At 44.8% G+C, this 21,154-nt stretch overlaps 1 protein-coding gene across 1 annotated transcript; it reads left to right on the top strand.

The window, feature by feature from the left end:
• Positions 1-2,729: 2,729 nt before the first annotated feature.
• Positions 2,730-7,573, top strand: LOC123167388 (uncharacterized). Its single transcript, XM_044585230.1, has 11 exons — positions 2,730-2,956; positions 3,566-3,715; positions 4,101-4,359; positions 4,459-4,693; positions 4,801-4,951; positions 5,086-5,250; positions 5,735-5,804; positions 5,888-6,327; positions 6,414-6,570; positions 6,676-7,115; positions 7,201-7,573. Exons 2-11 carry the CDS (start codon positions 3,617-3,619, stop codon positions 7,327-7,329), a joined length of 2,145 nt encoding a protein of 714 aa, XP_044441165.1. The 5' UTR covers positions 2,730-2,956; positions 3,566-3,616; the 3' UTR covers positions 7,330-7,573.
• Positions 7,574-21,154: the final 13,581 nt, after the last annotated feature.

The raw sequence follows: 21,154 nt of genomic DNA, 5'->3' as shown, positions 1-21,154 counted from the left end.
ATATGAGTAAACATGAGACCTAAGTGTTACCGTGAATATGGTTAGTTCATAATCTTTGCTGAAAACTTGAATGCTGGCTTTACATATTTGCAACAACAAGACCAAACAGAGTTTGTAAAAGTTGTTCTTTATCACTTTCAGTTTGTCAACTGAATTGCTTGAGGACAAGCAGAGGTTTAAACTTGGTGGAGTTGATACGTCTCCGTCGTATCTACTTTACCAAACACTTTTGCCCTTGTTTTGGACTCTAACTTGCATGATTTGAATGGAACTAACCCGGACTGACGCTGTTTTTAACAGAATTGCCATGGTGTTATTTTTGTGCAGAAACAAAAGTTCTCCGAATGACCAGAAAATCCACGGAGCAACTTTTTGGAATTAATAAAAAATATTGGCGAAAGAATCAACGTCAGGGGGCCCACACCCTGTCCACGAGGGTGGGGGAAGCCCCCCCTAGGGCGCGCCCCTGCCTCGTGGGCCCCCTGAGGCTCCACCGACGTCAACTCCAACTCCATATATTCACGTTCAGGGAGAAAAAATCAGAGAGAAGGATTCATCGCGTTTTACGATACGGAGCCACCGCCAAGCCCTAATCTCTCTCGGGAGGGCTGATCTGGAGTCCGTTCGGGGCTCCGGAGAGGGGAATCCGTCGCCGTCGTCATCATCAACCTTCCTCCATCACCAATTTCACGATGCTCACCGCCGTGCGTGAGTAATTCATCGTAGGCTTGCTGGACGGTGATGGGTTGGATGATATTTACCATGTAATCGAGTTAGTTTTGTTAGGTTTGATCCCTAGTATCCACTATGTTCTGAGATTGATGTTGCTACAACTTTGCTATGCTTAATGCTTGTCACTAGGGCCCGAGTGCCATGATTTCAGATCTGAACCTATTATGTTTTCATGAATATATGTGAGTTCTTGATCCTATCTTGCAAGTCTATAGTCACCTATTATGTGTTATGATCCGTTAACCCCGAAGTGACAATAATCGGGATACTTACCGGTGATGACCGTAGTTTGAGGAGTTCATGTATTCACTAAGTGTTAATGCTTTGTTCTGGTACTCTATTAAAAGAAGGCCTTAATATCCCTTAGTTTTCAATAGGACCCCGCTGCCACGGGAGGGTAGGACAAAAGATGTCATGCAAGTTCTTTTCCACAAGCACGTATGACTATATTCGGAATACATGCCTATATTAAATTGATGAACTGGAGCTAGTTCTGTGTCACCCTATATTATAACTATTAGATGAGGAATCGCATCCGACATAATTATCCATCACTGATCCAATGCCTACGAGTTTTTCACATATTGTTCTTTGCTTAGTTACTTTACTGTTGCTACTGTTACAATTACTACAAAACTGCTGCTGTTACTTTTGCTACTGTTACCGTTACTTCTATACTACTTTGCTACTAAATATTTTGCTACAGATATTAAGTTATCCAGGTGTGGTTGAATTGACAACTCAACTGCTAATACTTGAGAATATTCTTTGGCTCCCCTTGTGTCGAATCAATAAATTTGGGTTGAATACTCTACCCTCGAAAACTGTTGCCATCCCCTATACTTGTGGGTTATCATGAACCAATCAACAAACTGAGCAATTGGAAAACAAAACTTACGATGTCGTCCTCTCCTGCGTGCAATGGCCACCTTGCCTTGAGCTGACGAACCTAGCCGCAAAATTTGGTGACGCTGGTCTGCATAGTGTGCCAGAGATACGACAACGACATCATGTTGCGTTGTTGAATGATGTACATGTCGTAGTGCACAATGTGTTTTCGTGCGTGAAACATTTAATGCACTTGCTGCCAGAAGGCCTCCCCTCTGCTCCCTCCTACGAAATCCACAGATATGGCCAACCACGCATCTCACAATAATTCATCCTCCATGGTCGAGTAGCTCAGCTCCTTCGTACTATGAAATATAACATAGCATTTGAAAATAAGCTCAATGTCATTTGACTGAACACCTGTCAGGCGTGGTGTCCGCCATGGAGGTCGTCGACTTGGGGGGGGGGGGAGTGTACCTGGGTACAAACGGCTCCAGGGTGGACAACTTCGTTGTAAAGGCGAGCGGGCGCGTCGGTACTGGTTGTGGACGTCCGGCAATGCCTCTGTGGCAGCCGAAGACGTACAATATCGGCGGTGGAGGTGGAGGGTGCAGTTGCAAAGTAAAGGGGGAAGGGACGGAGTGGAAAGAAATGGGACCGCGAGGGGAATTGGGTGGGCCGGCGGTGTCGGAGTCCTACATGTCTGTTGTCCGGATTCATGCAAACCTTCCCCTACTTTGTCCCAAATTTGCGGTAGAAAACGCGTCCGAACCGCCCCGCATATCGATACAGGACCGTGTTGGATGGCTTCCGTAGTCTGCACAGCGTGGTCCTGACCGATGTGGACAGTTTACGGGTGCTGTAAGCAGTTATGCACAGTGGCGTAGCTAGGGCCCAGGCTACTAGGGCTGTGACCTGGGGCGTAGCAGCTTGCTGCTTCGTTACCTGTAGCAGCAGTAGCACTGTTTGCTACTGTTACTACTGTAGCAACAAGCTTGGCCTGGGGCGTGTCTCTGATGTGGCTACGCCACTGTTTCAGCTCTCTCTCTCTTTTTTTTTTGAGCTGAAAATTTCAGTTCATTTGACTGAACTAAAGAGGGTTAGAGGGTTAGAGGATACTAAGGACAATCAAGTTGAATCCACACCTTGTGCTGATCACATCACACGTAAGTCGGAGCAACCCTTATGCGATGAGGTCTTAAAGAGCAGTTCTGCAGTTGTGACAAGTCACACAACTAGCGAACAAACTTGGAACATCCATCCATTGAGATAAAGCAAAGAAACTTGGGGCCAACAACCTATGCTCTGGCGCCCGAACAAATATAGATATCGATCTGCTGGCTTAATCAGTGTGAGCGAGCAGGGCATCTCACGCGGCCGCAGGACCTTCAAGGAGGTTAGTTGCTTACATCTTCGATCTCGTCTTCTAGTTGATTTTACGCAGATCCTACGACTTCCATTCCGCCATGGAAAGGCTATATAATTTCATTTTAAGAATTCGTACCCCCTAGCCAGATCTGGCCGGGACTTCCGCAAAATATCATAACTACCGTACGTGGTTGTTCTTGAAAGGATTCGGCCAAATGCAAATTATGCCACTGAAATCGATATATATCAGCCGAGCTTTGGAAAATCTTTGAAATTCGCCCACGACAGTGCATACACGAGGCTAGGATCCAGCCCTCTTATCAGCTGCCAACACACAAAGAACCTCACCTGCAGAATTGAACCCTGAGCGCCTCTCACCCTCCTTTGCTGCCATGCCATCGACGCCAGCGGTCCGTACTCTTTTCCTTGCCAGTCCCGCTGCCACCTTCTACCTCATCCCACCTCATACCTGGCACCCGCTGGCAGAATCCGCTGATGCTTGTGGCTATCCCAGGTTGAGCCGGAAATTTTCAAATTGGGCAGAAAACATGTTTCTGCTCAGATAGTTACAACCGTATATACCCTACGTCCTCTCTGTATACCGATGCTGATGATGTTTTTTTATATATATATGCAGAGAAAGGCACACCGACCTTGCTATATATAGCGTGTACACAGTGATTGAAGCATGATACCACGGATAGACTTATCGGATCTGAGAATAATTACCAACCATTTTTCGGACACCCATAAAATTGGAAGAGGTGGTTATGGAGAAGTTTACAAGGTACTAATAGTCAACATGGTATTATGTTCTTTGTCGCAAAAAAACCATGGTATTAAGTTCCATTCTATAAAGTGCATTTATTTTTCAAAACTTAAGCATTCTATGTTTAAGCAAGTTTATGAAAAAAAAATATGCATCTATATATAATACCAACTTAATATCATTTTTACCCAAAACTGTAGGAATTTCTTCCTACAGTATATCCATCATGAAATATGTTTTTATATTTGTTTTATTTATTTGTATTGTAAATACTAATAATGTTATGTAAAAAAATGGTCAAAGGTTGGAAGGATTAGCTTTAAAAAGTAATAATACACCTTATAACATAGAGTTTCATAGAGTGGAGGAAGTATTATTAATTAGTTTTCTTAAACGCAAACAGGCAGTTTACAAGAAGGAAGAGATAGCAGTGAAGTTGCTTGATTCAGCCAAAGAAATTGACGACAAACAATTTATGAATGAACTCAGTAATCATATGAAGGTCCAACATCCAAACATTGTACGACTTGTTGGTTATTGTAATGAAGTGACCAGCGAATATATTGAGCAAAAGGATGGCCCTCCTGTTTTTGGTAAACACATATACAAAGTGCTCTGCTTCGAATATATGCACGGTACCAGCCTAGACAAGCATCTTTATGGTAAACTTCAATCCGATTCTCTTCTCTTCCATGTTAATTTAGAAATAAAAATTTCAATTCCATTTTACTCGGTAATTGTCCATGCTCTTTAATTTGCAGGAAATTCCCTGGGACATGACTGGCCCACGCATTACCAAATAATAAAAGGGACTTGTGAAGGCTTATGTTATCTTCACTGTGGGTGCGAGCGTCCAATCCTCCACCTGGATTTAAAGCCTGCCAACATATTACTTGACAAGCGCAAGAATCCAAAAATTGCGGATTTCGGATTGTCAAGGATCTACACAACAAGCCGTACCCATGTAAAAGTCATTGGTTCAGTTTCAGGGACAACGTGAGCACAGTGGAATGCATCATTAATTTTGAGATGATTTGGTTTTGTCATGTAAGCAAACAGACGGTGGTGATGATTGTGTCCTTAAAAAAATTGATTTCTTGCAGGAACTACATGGCGCCTGAAGTAAGAAAAGAGGGCGTGGTGTCAGATAAGGCTGATGTCTTTAGTTTAGGTGTTACAATCATAGATGTAATTGGAGGATCTCGCGGTTTAGAAACTTATCACGAACATGGCGCCAAGAAATTTGTTGAATATGTATGAACAACTTTTTTTATCACCAACATGTTTAATTTAATGCTTACAGGTCGATCTGGTGTTATGATCATATAGATAAATAATTATCCATCTGATGATGTTACTGCTAAACCTTTTGCTTATCGATATTACAGGTATGTACATATTGGAGGGAGAGGGATAATACAGCAGATTTATATCAAGTAGAGACATGCACCAAAATTGCAATATGCTGTGTGCATACTGACAGACACCAGAGGCCCACAATGAAGGAGATTATGGTGAACTTGAATGATATGGAAACTCAGGTTTTGGGCAAGGTACCATCGCGGACATCTACTTATCTGTTTCTAAACCATGATTATAGTATTTGTATGATCCAGAAAGGTAACAGGATTAATGGAAGCGTGACAGCATCGTGTAATCTTTATTGTGTTTATTCTTACCCAAAGCATTAGCCTCCAAATGGATAATGTTATCTATAGGTTGTAGGTGTTAGAAAATTTATAATAAGCAGTTATCTTTCAAAAATAATAAGCAGTTTTGACAATAGCCCGAGACCCACTATGATGGGCAGCGGTTGGATCTCAATACTCAACTGATGTTGATGCACTTTGGCTCGTAAAGCTTCCTACACTTGACTTGTGACCATGGTGGGAACGTGCTTCCAAAATGCTACTCTGTTTCGTGTCCCAACTAAATCCTAGGAGATTGAAGAGGAGTCGAAACATAGTTTAAGCAACTTTTATATGTGCTCTAGTCCAAATATTTTATCAATGTCTTGTATTGTTGTGTATATTCCAGGGTCTCCATACCCTCACGGTGAATTCCTCTGGCCGCCATGTTCCAAACAAGCTCTCCAGTGACAATTCAGGTATATAGAGGCATCCAGTACAATTATGTCAGGAATCAATATCAAATTATATGAATGAATTAATTGTCTATACTGGTTTGCAGGAAGGGGGCCACTGGACGTTGTGATTGTGTATGCCTTTGATTGTACTGACTGGACCCCAGCCTGGTACACAGTGGATAATGGGATCTTTTGGATGGTGCAAGAGAAGCTGACCCACTTCCCCGATAGTTGCATGGGCTATATCTACGTCATGTCAACTGCTAACACATACACGTCAGACATGAAAGTAGTTGACTCGGCGGAGACAAAGGAAACTGGCTACACAGGATTCGCTAGGCGCAGGACGACCTGCACTAAGAACATGGCATCGGGCCTTGCAGAGGCGCATAAAATGATCAGCAGCCGTGGGCACCACAATGGCATTATCTTGTTCTTCTCTGATGGGTTGATGAACGAGGGTGACTTCTTTGATGGAACCAACAACTTCATCTCCGAAGTGCCCGTCCACACATTTACCCTTGCCGGGGACACTTATAACAATGTATGTATCGAATTAGAGATTATCTATCTAAATAATGATGGGCTCATGAATAAGTAATTTATTCCTATGTATTGTATATATGCTAGGTTCTCCAATCCATTGCGGCAAATTCTCCAGGAGGGAAGTTTCACACCAAGCCTGTTCCAGAAAGGCCAAATCTATCAACACCCTTCTCGAAGCTACTAGATAGCCTCCTTGGGGGCACCCCGGAGGATGTTGAGAGACCTCTTGGTTCCATTTCAGGTATATATATATACATAAGAACATCCAATCCAGTCCGAATTTGTAATAATCACAAACATGCATAGTATGATGTGTGGATGACCAATTGTCCATACTGGTTTGCAGGAAGGGATCCACTAGATGTGGTGATCGTGTATGCCTTTGACTGCACAGACTCGACCCCAGCCTGGTACACGGTGGATAGTGGGGTCTTTTGGTTGGTGCAAGAGAAGCTCACCCACTATGTTGACAGTTGCATGGGTTACATCTACGTCATGTCGACCCCAAACACATACACATCGGACATGAAAGTAGTTGACTCAGCCGAGACAAAGGAAACTGGCTACACTGGATTCGCCAGGCGCAGGATGACGTGCACTAAAAACATGGCATCAGGCCTTGTTGAGGCACATAAAATGGTCAGCAGCCGCGGTTACCGCAACGGCATCATCTTGTTCTTCTCTGATGGATTGATAAACAAGGGTGACTTCTTTGATGGAACAGAGAAATTCGTCTCTACAGTGCCTGTTCACACATTTACCCTTGGTGGGGACGCGTATAACCAGGTATGTATGAAGTCAGAGCTACTCCAGTGAAAAGTCTTGCTTGCTAACTAACTCAATGTATCCATATCTCTTATGTATATGCTAGGGTCTCCAAGACATTGCGAAAAATTCTCCAGGTGGAACTTTCACCCGCCTTCCAGTTCCTGAAAGACCGCATCTGTCGGCGCCCTTTTCCAAACTACTGGATAGCCTCCTCGGCGGCACCATGGACTGAAATTGTCAATTGTATGGGCTATTTTCTCAAGTTATCGGCAAGCACACGCACTCCATTTCCAACGCCTTTGTTCATTGCATATGTCAAGAACTGCCATATACTCCGTAGCATCTAATAAGCGAGTGCCACTATGCTATGTGTGCATAAATTGCAAGGAGGCTCTGCATCTTCTGTTTTTGTTGTCACCCGAATTTGCTTCATCTCAATGTGAATGGTGATATCTCAGTTCGAATATGTACTTAAACCAAGAGGAGAGTGGTGCTAGAATCACAGCTCCGGCTGCAACACTAGTAGAAAACAGGGTACTAGTCCCGGTTCCAGAGGGCCTTTAGTCCCGGTTTTGGAACTGGGTCAAATCAAACGGGACTATAGCCCAAAACCTTTAGTCCCGGTTTGCTTACGAACCGGGACCGACGGGGCTTCACGTGGCCGCTGCGGGGCGCCCAGGCAGGAGGACATTTAGTCCCGGTTGGTAACACCAACCGGACCAAAAGTCGGCCACGCGTCAGCAGCTCGCAGGCGCTGGGGTTTCTTTTTTTTGAAGGGGGGGGGGTATGGGTTTTGGAGGGTTAATTTAGGGGTTTCATATTGTGTTAGCTAGCTAATAAAGAGAAGTGACCTCTCTTTCTCCGTGTTTGGTCGATGCTAGCGACTATACATATAGAGAGAACTCGACACGCTAGCTAGCAAGCAAATGAAGGAACCGTTAATTACACAAGATCGTCATGAACATATACATAGAGAAGTGACCTCTCTTTCTCTGAGATTGGTCGAACAACAAGTTTTTCGTATATCTATCCGACGCTACTACATATATACAATATAATATCTCTTACAATCCCTAACATCTAAAATCCATTTCAATTTCCACATTGCATTCTCCGTCTTTATGTATGGCGTGGTCAAGAAAGAATCCTGCCAATTCCCCTTGAATTGCTCGTATGCGATCATGTGGTAGGAGTTCATCCCGCATCTGCCACATCTAATTTAAAGAAGGGGGTCAATACATACATATGAAAGGAACTCAACACAATTGATGATAATAAAATAAAATTGTGAATATTGTTTACGTACTTCATATTGTTCGTCAGAGAAGCCCCGCTCAGAGGTCGAGTTGTACATGAACTCACAAACGTAGTATCCACATAAATTATTCCCGCCTTACTGCCTCAAGCACTTTACGAGAAATAGAGTTCAATCAAACTGATAATCAAGCATGATAAATGGTATTGATGAAACTAGAATCAATGAGAGATGCGCGGTACTAGCTAGTACTACTTACTTTGGGGTGTGTAAATAGCAGCTCCCTCAGCAGACCCGGAACCATTCCGGTGAACTTTTTCCAAACCCTGCCAGGCAAAGGAAATGATGACTTGATATCAGCAAATGAACGAAAGTTACCGATATGGTGCGATAATGATTGATTGAACTTACTTCTGGAGCATTGCAGTCATGTCCGCATAATCCTGAGGGTCTTTACGTCTCGAGTCTAAGACATTTACTATTCCCCGGTCAAGCTCAATCTCTAGCAGAATAAAGTGGAAGCTGCGCATGCATAACTCATCAATTACATTACTATAACCTCGAGTAAGCGAAACGGAATATGCACAAGACAGTAACACTCACTTGAAGTTGTAGGGAAAGAGTATTTTCCCTTTGTTTCGATGTCGAAGTAACGATTGTAGCAAGTTCTCTGCAGTATCTTTGACTCTGTTTTTAACCGACCATTCATTTATGTTATTTTGGTTATGATAACCCACGAGTGTAGGGGATCAGTTGTAGCCTCTTTCGATAAGTAAGAGTGTCGAACCCAACAAGGAGCTAAAGGTAGAACAAATATTCCCTCAAGTTCTATCGACCACCGATACAACTCTACGCACGCTTGACGTTCGCTTTACCTAGAACAAGTATGAAACTAGAAGTACTTTGTAGGTGTTGTTGGATAGGTTTGCAAGATAATAAAGAACACGTAAATAAAAAGTAGGGGCTGTTTAGATAAAGAAGCAATAAAGTTAGTATAGCGAGTGTGGAAAAGTGGTGGTAGGAGTTGTGAAATTGTTCCTAAGCAATTGACTACTTTACTAGACCGATAGCAAGTTTTATGTGGGAGAGGCCACTGCTAGCATGTCATCCCTGACATGGAATTCTATGCACTTATGATTGGAACTATTAGCAAGCATCCGCAACTACTAACGTTCATTAAGGTAAAACCCAACCATAGCATTAAGATATATTGGTCCCCCTTCAATCCCGTATGCATCAATTTCTATGCTAGATTGAAGCTTTTGTCACTCTTGCCTATACACCTAACCCTATGGTGTGATCCACACGCGCGCTCATATGATGGGCACCAAAGGACAGCAACATAACCACAAGCAAATTAAATCAATCATAGCAATTCGTCAATCATCGATAGGACAACGAAAATCTACTCAGACATCATAGGATGGCAACACATCATTGGATAATAATATGAAGCATAAAGCACCATGTTCAAGTAGAGGGTACAGCGGGTTGCGGGAGAGTGGACCGCTGAATATAGATGGGGGAAGGTGATGGAGACGTTGCTGAAGATGATGGAGGTGTTGGTGTAGATCGCGGTGATGATGATGGACCCCAGCGGCGTTCCGGCGCCACCGGAAGCAAGAGGGAGAGAGCCCCCCTTCTTCTTCTTCTTCTTCTTCTTCTTCTTCTTCTTCTTCCTTGACCTTCTCCCTAGATGGGAGAAGGGTTTCCCCTCTGGTCCTTGGCTCCCATGGCGTGGGAGGGGCGAGAGCCCCTCCGAGATTGGATCTATCTCTCTGTTTCTCTCTGTTTCTGCGTTCTGGGACTCTGCCCTGGCACCGTTTCTTTCATATCCGGAGATCCGTAACTCCGATTGGATTGAAACATTCGCCCAGATATTTTTCCAAAAATTAGCTTTCTTGCGGCCAAAGTAGAGCAGCAACCGCCTTACGAGGGGCCCACGAGGGTTAGGGGCGCGCCCACTTAAAGTGGTGGTGTGGGCCACCCTCGTGGCCACCTCGGGCACCGTCTTGCGTTGATTCTTCCTCCCAAAAATCACAAATATTCCAAAATTATTCTCCGTCCGTTTTTATCCTGTTTGGACTCCGTTTGATATTGGGTTTCCGCGAAACATAAAACATGCAACAAACAGGAACTGGCACTGGGCACTGAATCAATATGTTAGTCCCAAAAAATAGTATAAAAAGTTGCCAAAAATATATGAAAGTTGAAGAATATTGGCATGGAACAATCAAAAATTATAGATACGACGGAGACGTATCAGGTTAATGAACCCAATGTCATAGATTTGTCCTTTTTTGCATTCGACGATCTTCAGTCTGCATAATATAGTGAGGATAATTATATATACATGCAATGAACGAGCTGAGCTATAGAGACTTAATTACAGAAGTAATACTTACAGACAGTAGCAAGTCATGAGTTGTTTGTCGAGGGCATCTTTATTGAATAACTGAAATAACTCCACAAATTCAACAGGCAGCAACTCAACTCCAATGAGGTCGTGCTCATCTTTAATTCTCACCATCAGACTGTCATTCCCAGACTTCCTGCAGGTATCCATATACCATTCATGCAATCTTCGCATCATCGTTGTTAGAGCAGGATGATCAGGTTTGACGAGAGGCTTCCCGTACTCGTATCTGAAGATCTCCACTACCTCTAACATTTCAAACTCTACATCATCGCTCAGGTAATCACCAAGATTGGTACCGGGCACAGCCCCGGATGATTAGCGACGATATCGCTAGACACCTTGAGCGGGGAGCACGATTGCTTCGCTTGTTCGCCGAGCTGGGGAATTGTTTTCCCACTTCTTCGTTCTGCTAATCTTGCATCACTGGAAGTACTTCCCGACCGCCGCGCATCTTCATATGTCTTATTAATACAGCGGACATAGTTGGAATCCGGCAGAGGCGGTGGTGGTCGCTTCATGGCATCCAGAGTGCGCTTCACTTTCACCGGATCCACCGTTTCCTTCGGAGGTGGAGATTTCTGTTCAAAATGGGCCCTCACTTCAGCAGCAGAGATGTCCGCGTTTTCCTCGTCAGTCCTCTCGTATGGTAACTTTGGAAGAGGCTTCAGGCTTGGACCAAATTTGTATTTCTTCCCGCCTCTTGTACTGCTAGCCGCCGGAGCGGCGGCGTCTCTCTTCCACCGTTGCTGACACGGCGGAGTTCGCTGACACGCGAAGGAGGCGGAGGAGGAGGCGCGGTACTGCCCTGATGCGTCGGAGGAGATGGAGGAGGAGGCGCAGTACTACCCTGACGCGCTAGAGGAGGAGGCGGAGTGCCCTCACTCGTCGAAGTGCCCTGACGAGGCAGAGTGCCCTGACGCGCTGGAGGAGGAGGCGGAGTGCCCTGACGCGGCTGAGGAGGAGGCGGAGTGCCCTGAATCGCCGGAGGAGGAGGAGGTGGAGGAGGCGTCTAGTTTGGAAGCTTGATATACTCCTTTCTCCATAGGCAGCTACTCCTTAAAGCATTTACCAGATGAATCTCCACTTCACCTGTAGGGTAGTCAACCTCCAACTCCTCAAATCCCTCCATTATTTCATCCACCATCACAACAACATAGCCATGTGGATTCGGACGGCAATGAAAAGTTCCCTCAGCTTGAGGGCACTAGTAGAAAACGAAGCTTTATCTCCGGTTCGTAAGGGCCTTTAGTGTCGGTTTTGCAACCGGCACTAAAGAGTGGAGACTAAAGCCCCCCCCCCCTTTAGTACCGGTTCGGCAGGAACCGCCACTAAAGGCCCACCACGTGGCGTGAGCTCGCGCTGTGGTATGGGGTTTTTTGAAAGTTTTTTCTGAAAATTTTGGAAAAAAAAATTGAATTGTCAGGGCCCCAATTCTAAGTCACACCGATCTAGCCTGTAACACCTCATATCACTTTGCGGCCTCACGCAGGGTATTCCCACGGGTGTCGCCTTACCATGGCCCGGGACCGTTTGCGCCTTTTGGCTCACGTATATGATAGTGTCGCTAGCATCCATATGACAGAGAACCCGGGCCGACATGACTAGTCGTGAACCCAAAGTGGCACTAACTTACGGGGACAGGCATACATGAATCAACATCGAGCATGTCGGTCAGCAGCGTGCGAAACCGGGCTGTAGCACTGGGCTAACAGGACTCCGGGAACCCGGGCTGTAGCAGGCTAGACAGGACTCTGGATGTCACCGCGTGACATTTCCCCGAAGGGACAGACACAGGAACGAGGTGAATCACATGCCGGCCAGTCAAGTGTTCCGGAGCAGTAGTGCTGGGCTAGCAGGACTCCAGTGAACCGGGCTGTAGCGGACTACTATGGCTCATGGAAGCACAAGACTACATTTTCCCATAAGAGAGGCTATCAAGGATAAACAACTAGGTTGTCGGATCCCACACATACCAAGCATTTCAATCATACACACAATATGCTCGATATGTGTAAGTACAACATGGCATCACAACATAACTCTATGACTCAAGTATTTATTCATTAGGCTCCGAGGAGCGAGATATTACAAACATGGGTCTCATGACCCAACATTCAGAGCATACAAGTCAAAGCACATGCGGAAGCTTAACTTGTCTGAGTACAGACATCTACAAATGAAAAAGGCTGAGAAGCCTGACTATCTACCAGATCCTGCCGAGGGCACAAGATCGTAGCTGAGGTAAGAAGCTAAACGTCGAAGTCCACACGGAACTACTAGCGAGACTGACGTCTCTCTGCAAAACATAAAATAGGCAAACGTGAGTACAAATGTACCCAGCAAGACTTACATAAGAACTAACTACATATGCATCGGTATCAACAAAGGGGGTGGTGGAGTTTGACTGCAGCAAGCCAGCTTTGACTCGGTGGCTATCCTGAACTACGACTGCAAGTAACTCTTTTGAGGTGGCCCACACGAGTCAACATATTCACCATATCAATACACCACTATGGATCCGCTCCCGTCTCCCTACGAGATCGCCATCCATAGCACTCACACTTATCTTGCACATTTTAGAGTATCCACTTTCACTTGTCTATGAACTGTATAGGCAACCCAGAAGTCCTTTTCCGCGGACACGGCTATTCGAATAGATGATCTTAACCCTGCAGGGGTGTACTTCTTCACACACGCTCTCGCCACTTACCACCATGTATGCGTCGTGTATCTCGGCACCCTTCAAGAGGAAGCCTGGCGAGGGAGTCGGCCACGACCTGACTAACCACACAAGTCTCTCGTCCATGTTAATCGCCTATTCAGGTTCCATCCGCAAGGAGATCCGGCCGGGGTGTCGCTCACGGCCCCAAACGATGTGTACAGGGTTCCAAGCCCACCAAACGGGCGACGCTTGGCATACCCGGCCACGGTGCCTAGTCTGTCCCAAGCCCACCTGTACCGGGTGCCACTTGGTAGACTACTAACACTACCTACCAACACCAGAAACTAGTTGCAACTCCTGGACAGAGATCCTGTTGATTAATAAGTCGAGAGGGGTCGAGTTACCGGAACCCAATGTGTGGTAGTAACTGTTCATGGATCACAAACACAGAAGTCAGTTCCTGAGGACAGCTGCAATGAGACAACCCACCATGTACTCCTACATGGCCTCTCACCGCTACCTTTACCAAATCGTGTTCACACACATAGCTCTCACACAGTAGGACATGTTCACAACTTTCCAATTCATCCCCGATGAATCAGACCTGACACAACTCTAAGCAATAGTAGGCATGACAAAGAAGCATGAATGAGTAGGCACATCAGGGATCAAACAACTCCTACTCATGCTAGTGGGTTTCATCTATTTATTGTGGCAATGACAGGTCATGCAGAGGATAATGGGTTCAACTACCGCAGCAAGTAACAGATGAATCATTGTTGTCCTAATGCGGTAAAAGAGAGCAGGAGCGAGAGAGTGGGATTGTATCGGAATGAACAAGGGGGTTTTGCTTGCCTGGTAGATCAACAGAGGAGGCACTGCTTCACAGACAGGTACTCTCGAGCACTCTCCGGAGCAGGACCTATCGAGAAGGAACGGGGTCGACAATCAAAACACAAGCATATGCAACAATATGATGCATGATCATGGCATGTAGATGTGATGCTGTCTGAGCTAATGCAGCTAGCATTCATTAGGTTGAAGTCCATTTGAACCAAGAATTCAAATGCAACTCCAAGTTAAGTTTTATAAATGCCATTTATGTGTTTTCACCTATACAACAGGTATAAGTTTGTTATTCATGCATGAAACTGGTACAGATGGGTAGATTGGATTTTTCTGATAATTTTTCATATAGAAATTATTTCATTCTGAGCTATAGATTATTTTCTATGATTTTTAGAAGTTTATAACATTTTTTGAAATAAATAAACCATTTAAGATTTATTTAAATTCCAGAATAAATATTGTGTCAGCATGACGTCACTATGACGTCAGCAGTCAACGGAGACGGTCCAGGTCAAACCTGACCTGTGGGTCCCGTCTGTCTGTGACTAAGCTAACTAACCTAATTTAGTTAGCGTTAAACTAACACTAATCCAGTTTAGTTAGTGGCCTGGGGCCCACACGTCAGTGACCCAAGGGTCAAACTAGGGTCAAACCCAGTCAACCGGGCCTAACCCCACCGACGACTCGACGTCGGCGAGACCAGGCGCGGCGGCGGGCTGCGGGTTTGCGTCTCCGGCGACCAAACCAATGGCGGAGGCCATCTATGTGACAAGGAGGCTCAGCCGCATCGACTAGTGCCATTGGTTTCGCCGGAGGTGGCCTAGAACGACGGCGGCGCCCACTTGGGCGGCGGCCGGAGTTCGGCGGGGAGGGGAGAAGGGGCTACAGTGCACGGCAGGGGTCGGGGTTGGTCGTGTTCGTCTCCTGGGGACGCACTGACCATGATGGCGTGCTCGGTTGCCGGTTTCCGTAGGTGTGGCTGCGGTGGTGACATGGCAGGCGGCGGGGAGCTCACAGCTCCGGTGACTCGGGCGGCTAGAGGGTGCGTACGGGCACGGGGAGCAGGGGAGAAGAAGGTGGAGCTCACAGCGGTGTCGTGGGGGTGCTCAGCCGCTCAGGAGAGGTGCTGACGGCGATGTACGGGCGGCCGACGATGAAGATGACGATGATGACGGCTCCACAGGGCTTCAGGCATCTCGTGGCTTGAAGGAGAGGACGAGGAAGACACAGCGAAGCTCCCGAACTCGACGGGGAGGCGAGGCCGTGGCGGTGGGCGCGGCAACGGCGAGCGGCGGCGATGTTGCTCTCGGGTGTGCGCGAGAGAGAGGGTTAGAGGAGAGGGCGAAAGCCGAGGGTAACGGGGAGAGGCAGAGAGGGGTCCAGGGCGGCCACGAGGGAAGGATCAGGGCTCCCAGGTGGAAGCAGGAGGTGGAGGCTCGGGCACGGGCGCGTCGACACGCCTCTGCCAGTAGGCAGAGGTTGAAGACAGCGGTGCCCCTGGTGGGCTGGGCCGCCGAGTGGACTAGCCAGGTGGGCTGCCCAGGTGAGTGCCAGGTAAGGTTGCTCTGTTTTATTTTTCTGTTATGTTTTCTGTTGTTTAATATTCTGCCACTATTCAAATTCAAAACAATTTCAAAACAGTGACAAAACCTTTTGAATAATTTTATGTTGCAGAATGGACATTTCCAAATGCACATAAAATGTTTCAAAGATATTTGAAATTATATTCTAGTTATATGAATATAACTCAAATTCAAATAACTATTGATTTAAATTTAGAGTCCCAAAAATAAATCCTTAAAAATGTTCCTAAATTCTGGTTTGATATATAGCTCTTGCCAAAATTATCAAACATTGCAAAAGGACATCTTGGAAACAAAGAATGAGATTTCCAGGGTTCTTTGCCCTTCTTTTATTTAAGTTTTTGAGGCTTCCACTTTCCTCAATTCCAAGTTTCAGAAATTTAGGCATGATGCATGAGTGCTCTATGATGCAACTAATACAAGCAATAATCTAGGGCTGTGACATGAATTTTTTTTGATTTTCAATTTTCTGAATTATTTGATGATTTAGTCTCTAATCACCCCTCTTAACTACTCAAGTGTGGATCACTCATTCCAAATCGTCTAACTTCCCGACTGGTCACCCATCCTCTCACTCCCCTAGCCTGAGCACGCTTAACTTCGGAGTTCTATTCCCTCTACTTTCCAAGTCTGCACTTATTGTTTTCCTGACAAATGTAAGCTGACAATCCTATTAATCCTTAGGAGTTTAGCTTGAGCATTAGGTCACACGTTTCATCGTTTGAGTTTGAAACTATTATTCTAAAAAACAATAATTATTTAGTAACACTAACTTTTTTGAATAAGTTTGACCACAGTTTGACCATAGTTTGACCAGATTTGACCAAAATTCAAAAAATTGAAATAATTATTTAGTAACACTAATATTCTTGAATAATTATGTAGTAACATTAATACTTCTTGAATAAGTAGTTTGACCAGATTTAACCAAAAAAACTGAAATTTGAGCATATCTTTTTTTCCTTTTGGAATTTGAGGATTCTAAAAAATTGCAAACAGGCCGTAGAATAATAGTATGCGGATTTTCGTGCTGAATTTTTTGATATATTATACATTTTTTCTGACATCGTATGCAAAAGTTATAGCCTTTTTTACATTTTCCCTACACTTTTGCAAAACATGTCCAAATTGAAGTTTTCAAATTTTCCTAACTAGTAGATGTAGTAATATAACTACCTCTCGAAGGATTTTATTTTTTGAAGTTTTTATCATTTTCTTTTGATTTTTTCAAAACTGAAATGGCGATACACCGGGGGGGTGTAGAGTTTGAAAATTGTCACATAGCCCCGGTTTGTGTCTCGAACCGGGACTATAGGTCAGACCTCTTTAGTCTCGGTTCATGGCACGAACTGGTACTAAAGGTTAGCCCTTTAATACCGGTTTGTGCCACGAACCGGTGCTAAAGGTGATCGTGGGGCCCCGGCCTGACGCCAGCCTGCCACCACCCCTTTAATACCGGTTCGTGGAACGAACCGGTACTAAAGGTTCAACACGAACCGGCATTAATGCATAGTTGTTCGAACCGGCACTAATGGTACCATTAGTACCGGGCCAAAATCAAACCGGGACTAATGTGTCTCACATTAGGTTCTTTTTCTACTAGTGGGGGGTACAACAGAGCCGACAGCCGCCTTCATGGTCAGGTTCTGGCATTTCGTCAGTAGCTCACAATGTTCAACCTCTGTGATACTATCCATGGGGTAGCGAGGAGCTGTGATATCAGGTTGAACGAGCTCCGTGGAAGCCACGCTGCTTCTCAGCTGAGATGGTGGGGTAGCTTCTGGGGCAGCGTCGAAGCAAGGATCTTCGTGCCGTTGAGATGGTTGGCCGGTAGCTCATTGGCTCTCAAGTTCCTCTAGCTTTGCTATTCTTGCATTGAGCTTCTGCATTGAGCTTGCTTCCGCTTTCCTCTTTCTCTCTCGGCTTCTATAACCACCGCTGTCGGGAAACCCATGCACCCACGAAACGGAGCCTGGTGTACCTCGTGTTCGTCCAGGGTGCTCAGGATTACCTAGGACCTCGGTCAGCTCGTCCTTCTCTCTGTCGGAAATGAATGTCCCTTCCTGCATTGCCGTGATTGCTGCCTGAAGGTTCTTGATGGGTATTGCAAGTTGCTCGTCCGTCGAATGACACTTCCCTGTTTTTGGGTACAAAGTTCCCCCAACCCCCAAGAACCAAGTCCTTGAACGATCTGGCCAGTGCAATGTCGCTGGTTGGACACCTTTAGCAAGCAGGTCTTGCTCAGCTTTGTCCCACAACGGCCGGGCTTTGTAGTAGCCACCTGCCCTCGTGTGATGGTGAAACAACTTCTATGCAACATTTTTCTTGTTTGTCAACGACCTTTTCGTGCCCTTCTCCGATTTCTTGTAGGCCACAAATGTGGGCCAGTGATCTCTTATCTTCTCATATCGACCGATGAATTCTAGAGTCTTTCCTTTGTCGACAAACTTTGAGTTCAACTCTTTCTTCCAATTCCTGAATAGTTCTACCATCTTCTTAAGAGCATACGCCTTGACCTTTGGCTCTATAACTTGGTTATTCGGCTCCTCCTCTGGCGGGAGGCTCCAAAGATCATCTTTCTGTCTATCCTGGACATAAGATACTTCAGGGTCGTCCTTACTGTTATTCCATTGCACGATGTTGATCGGGACGCTATCCCTAACAACAACTCCGCACTGATGTACAAATGCGTCCTTGGTCCGTGGGAGCAATCGGTTGGCCATCTTTCGTGATTTTTTTGATCGTGAACCTTTCATCCTTGCGCAACCTTTTCTCCGGGCCTCGCCTCCTTACAGAAGTTTGGCTCGATCCGGAGGGCTATAAAAGAAGAAAGAAGCCTTAATATATGTACATACCAAAACAATTAATGCGTCAAGTCAGCACAGGCTTAATTAATATATATACCTTGCCGTACTTTGCAACAGCTCCCTCCTCCGTTCAGTCACCGGAGTCATCATCATGGTCTCCTTCCTCCACCATTTGGTCACCGGAGCCATCATGATCTCCTTCCTCCTCCATTCATGGATCACCGGAGCCATCATCATCTCCTTCTTGACCATCCGTGTCATTGAGAGTTTAATTATCGCGGTCATACTTTCAAGAGAGGACACTTTGCGGAAAGTAATCGCTATGAACATAACAATTGCGGCTAGGGGCGGGAAGGGGTAGATCGACAATGCTCTTTCTTCGTCTAGGGTTTGGGTGACGTCAAGAGTTGGTCGGGCGAGCGGACCGCCTCTCTCATGCATGTCCGACATCCCCCCTCATGTCGAAGTTATCGGGGAGGGGTTAAATTTTAACTTAGTGAGTCTTTTAACTCATTTTAAATATATGAGCATTTTAACTTGGTAAATTTTAACTAATTCCTATGAAAAAAAAAATTATATGAACAAAACAAACATCATATGAACATTTTCTATATATATACATCCATCCATCCATCCATCCATACATACACATACATATATACACATATATATACACGGACCAAAAAATGCTATATACACACACACACACACACTATTCTTCACCCCCTCTATTTTACCATCAACACACCGTAATTTTACGTTCCGTAAGTTTGTCTTATTTCCGCCGTAAAAAGAGACCGTAAAAAAAATATGATCGTCGTAAAAAATATTTTATGTAATCTAAAATTACAAACGTAAAAACATAGTGTAAAATACACATAAACTGCAATTTTTCTTGTCTTATGACCTATATTTTTATTTTCTTATGCCAAATTTTACGTAGTGGATCAATAAAAATGTAACTATTTGAATTCCAAACGTAATTTAATTATGAAATGATCGTTAAATTACCTCGGGTGAAGAATAACTTATTCTGCACCCTGGGTGATGAATAGCATCAATATATATATATATATAGAGAGAGAGAGACACACACACACACATACACACATACATACATACTTGGAAAAAATGCTATATGAACCAAGAAAAATAACAAAAAAAATTCTATGAACATAAAAAATTCTATCTTTTGCATATTCTTTGCATATGAACATACATACATTTTCTTTTCTTTCTTAAATGTAACTTCTGCATATGAACACGCATATAAAAATGCTAACTTTTGCATGTTCTTTTGCAAATTCTAACTTTTGCAAATACTAACTTTTGTAGGGCAGGGCGGCGCGTGGCGGCGGCGCAGGGCAAGGCCGGGGCAGCGGCGACGGCTGCAGCGCAGGGGCATGCGGGGGCTGCCGGCGACCATGGGAAAGTGTTAGAGCAAGGGGCTCTGGGGCACGCGGCGACGGGGAGCAAGGGACCATAGGAAGGGGGGCCCACTGGGGGGGTGCAGCGATGGCTTGACGCCGGCGATGAGGATGACCTAAGGTTTATCAATCCGTGGGAGGCGTAGGATGAAGATGGTCTCTCTCAAACAACCCTGCAACCAAATAACAAAGAGTCTCTTGTGTCCCCAACACACCCAATACAATGGTAAATTGTATAGGTGCACTAGTTCGGCGAAGAGATGGTGATACAAGTGTAATATGGATGGTAGATATAGGTTTTGGTAATCTGAAAATATAAAAACAGCAAGGTAACTAGTAATGAAAGTGAGCACAAACGGTGTTGCAATGCTTAGAAACTGGGCCTAGGGTTCATACTTTCACTAGTGCAAATTCTCTCAACAATGATAACATAATTAGATCATATAACAATCCCTCAACATGCAACAAAGAGTCACTTCAAAGTCACTAATAGCGGAGAACAAACGAAGATATTATTTTAGGGTACGAAACCACCTCAAAGTTATTCTTTCTGACCGATCTATTGGGCTATTCCTATAAGTGTCACAAACAGCCCTAGAGTTCGTAGTAAAATAACACCTTAAGACACACATCAACCAAAACCCTAATGTCTCCTAGATACTCCAATGTCACCACAAGTATCCGTGGGTTTGAATATATGATATGCATCACACAATCTCATATTCATCTATTAAAACCAACACAAAGAACTGCAAAGAGTGCCCCAAAGTTTCTACCAGAGAGTCAAGACGAAAACGTGTGCCAACCCCTATGCATAAGTTCACAAGGTCACAGAACCCGCAAGTTGATCACCAAAACATACATCAAGTAGATCATGTGAATATCCCATTGTCACCACAGATAAGCACATGCAAGACATACATCAAGTGTTCTCAAATCCTTAAAGACTCAATCCGATAAGATAACTTCAAAGGGAAAACTCAATCCATTACAAGAAGGTAGAGGGGGAGAAACATCATAAGATCCGACTATAATAGCAAAGCTCGCGGAACATC

Source organism: Triticum aestivum, chromosome 7D (genome assembly GCF_018294505.1).
Source record: "Triticum aestivum cultivar Chinese Spring chromosome 7D, IWGSC CS RefSeq v2.1, whole genome shotgun sequence".
Lineage (NCBI taxonomy): Eukaryota > Viridiplantae > Streptophyta > Magnoliopsida > Poales > Poaceae > Triticum > Triticum aestivum.
Note: the sequence above shows the minus strand (reverse complement) of the source record. Positions and strands in the feature narration are given on the sequence as shown.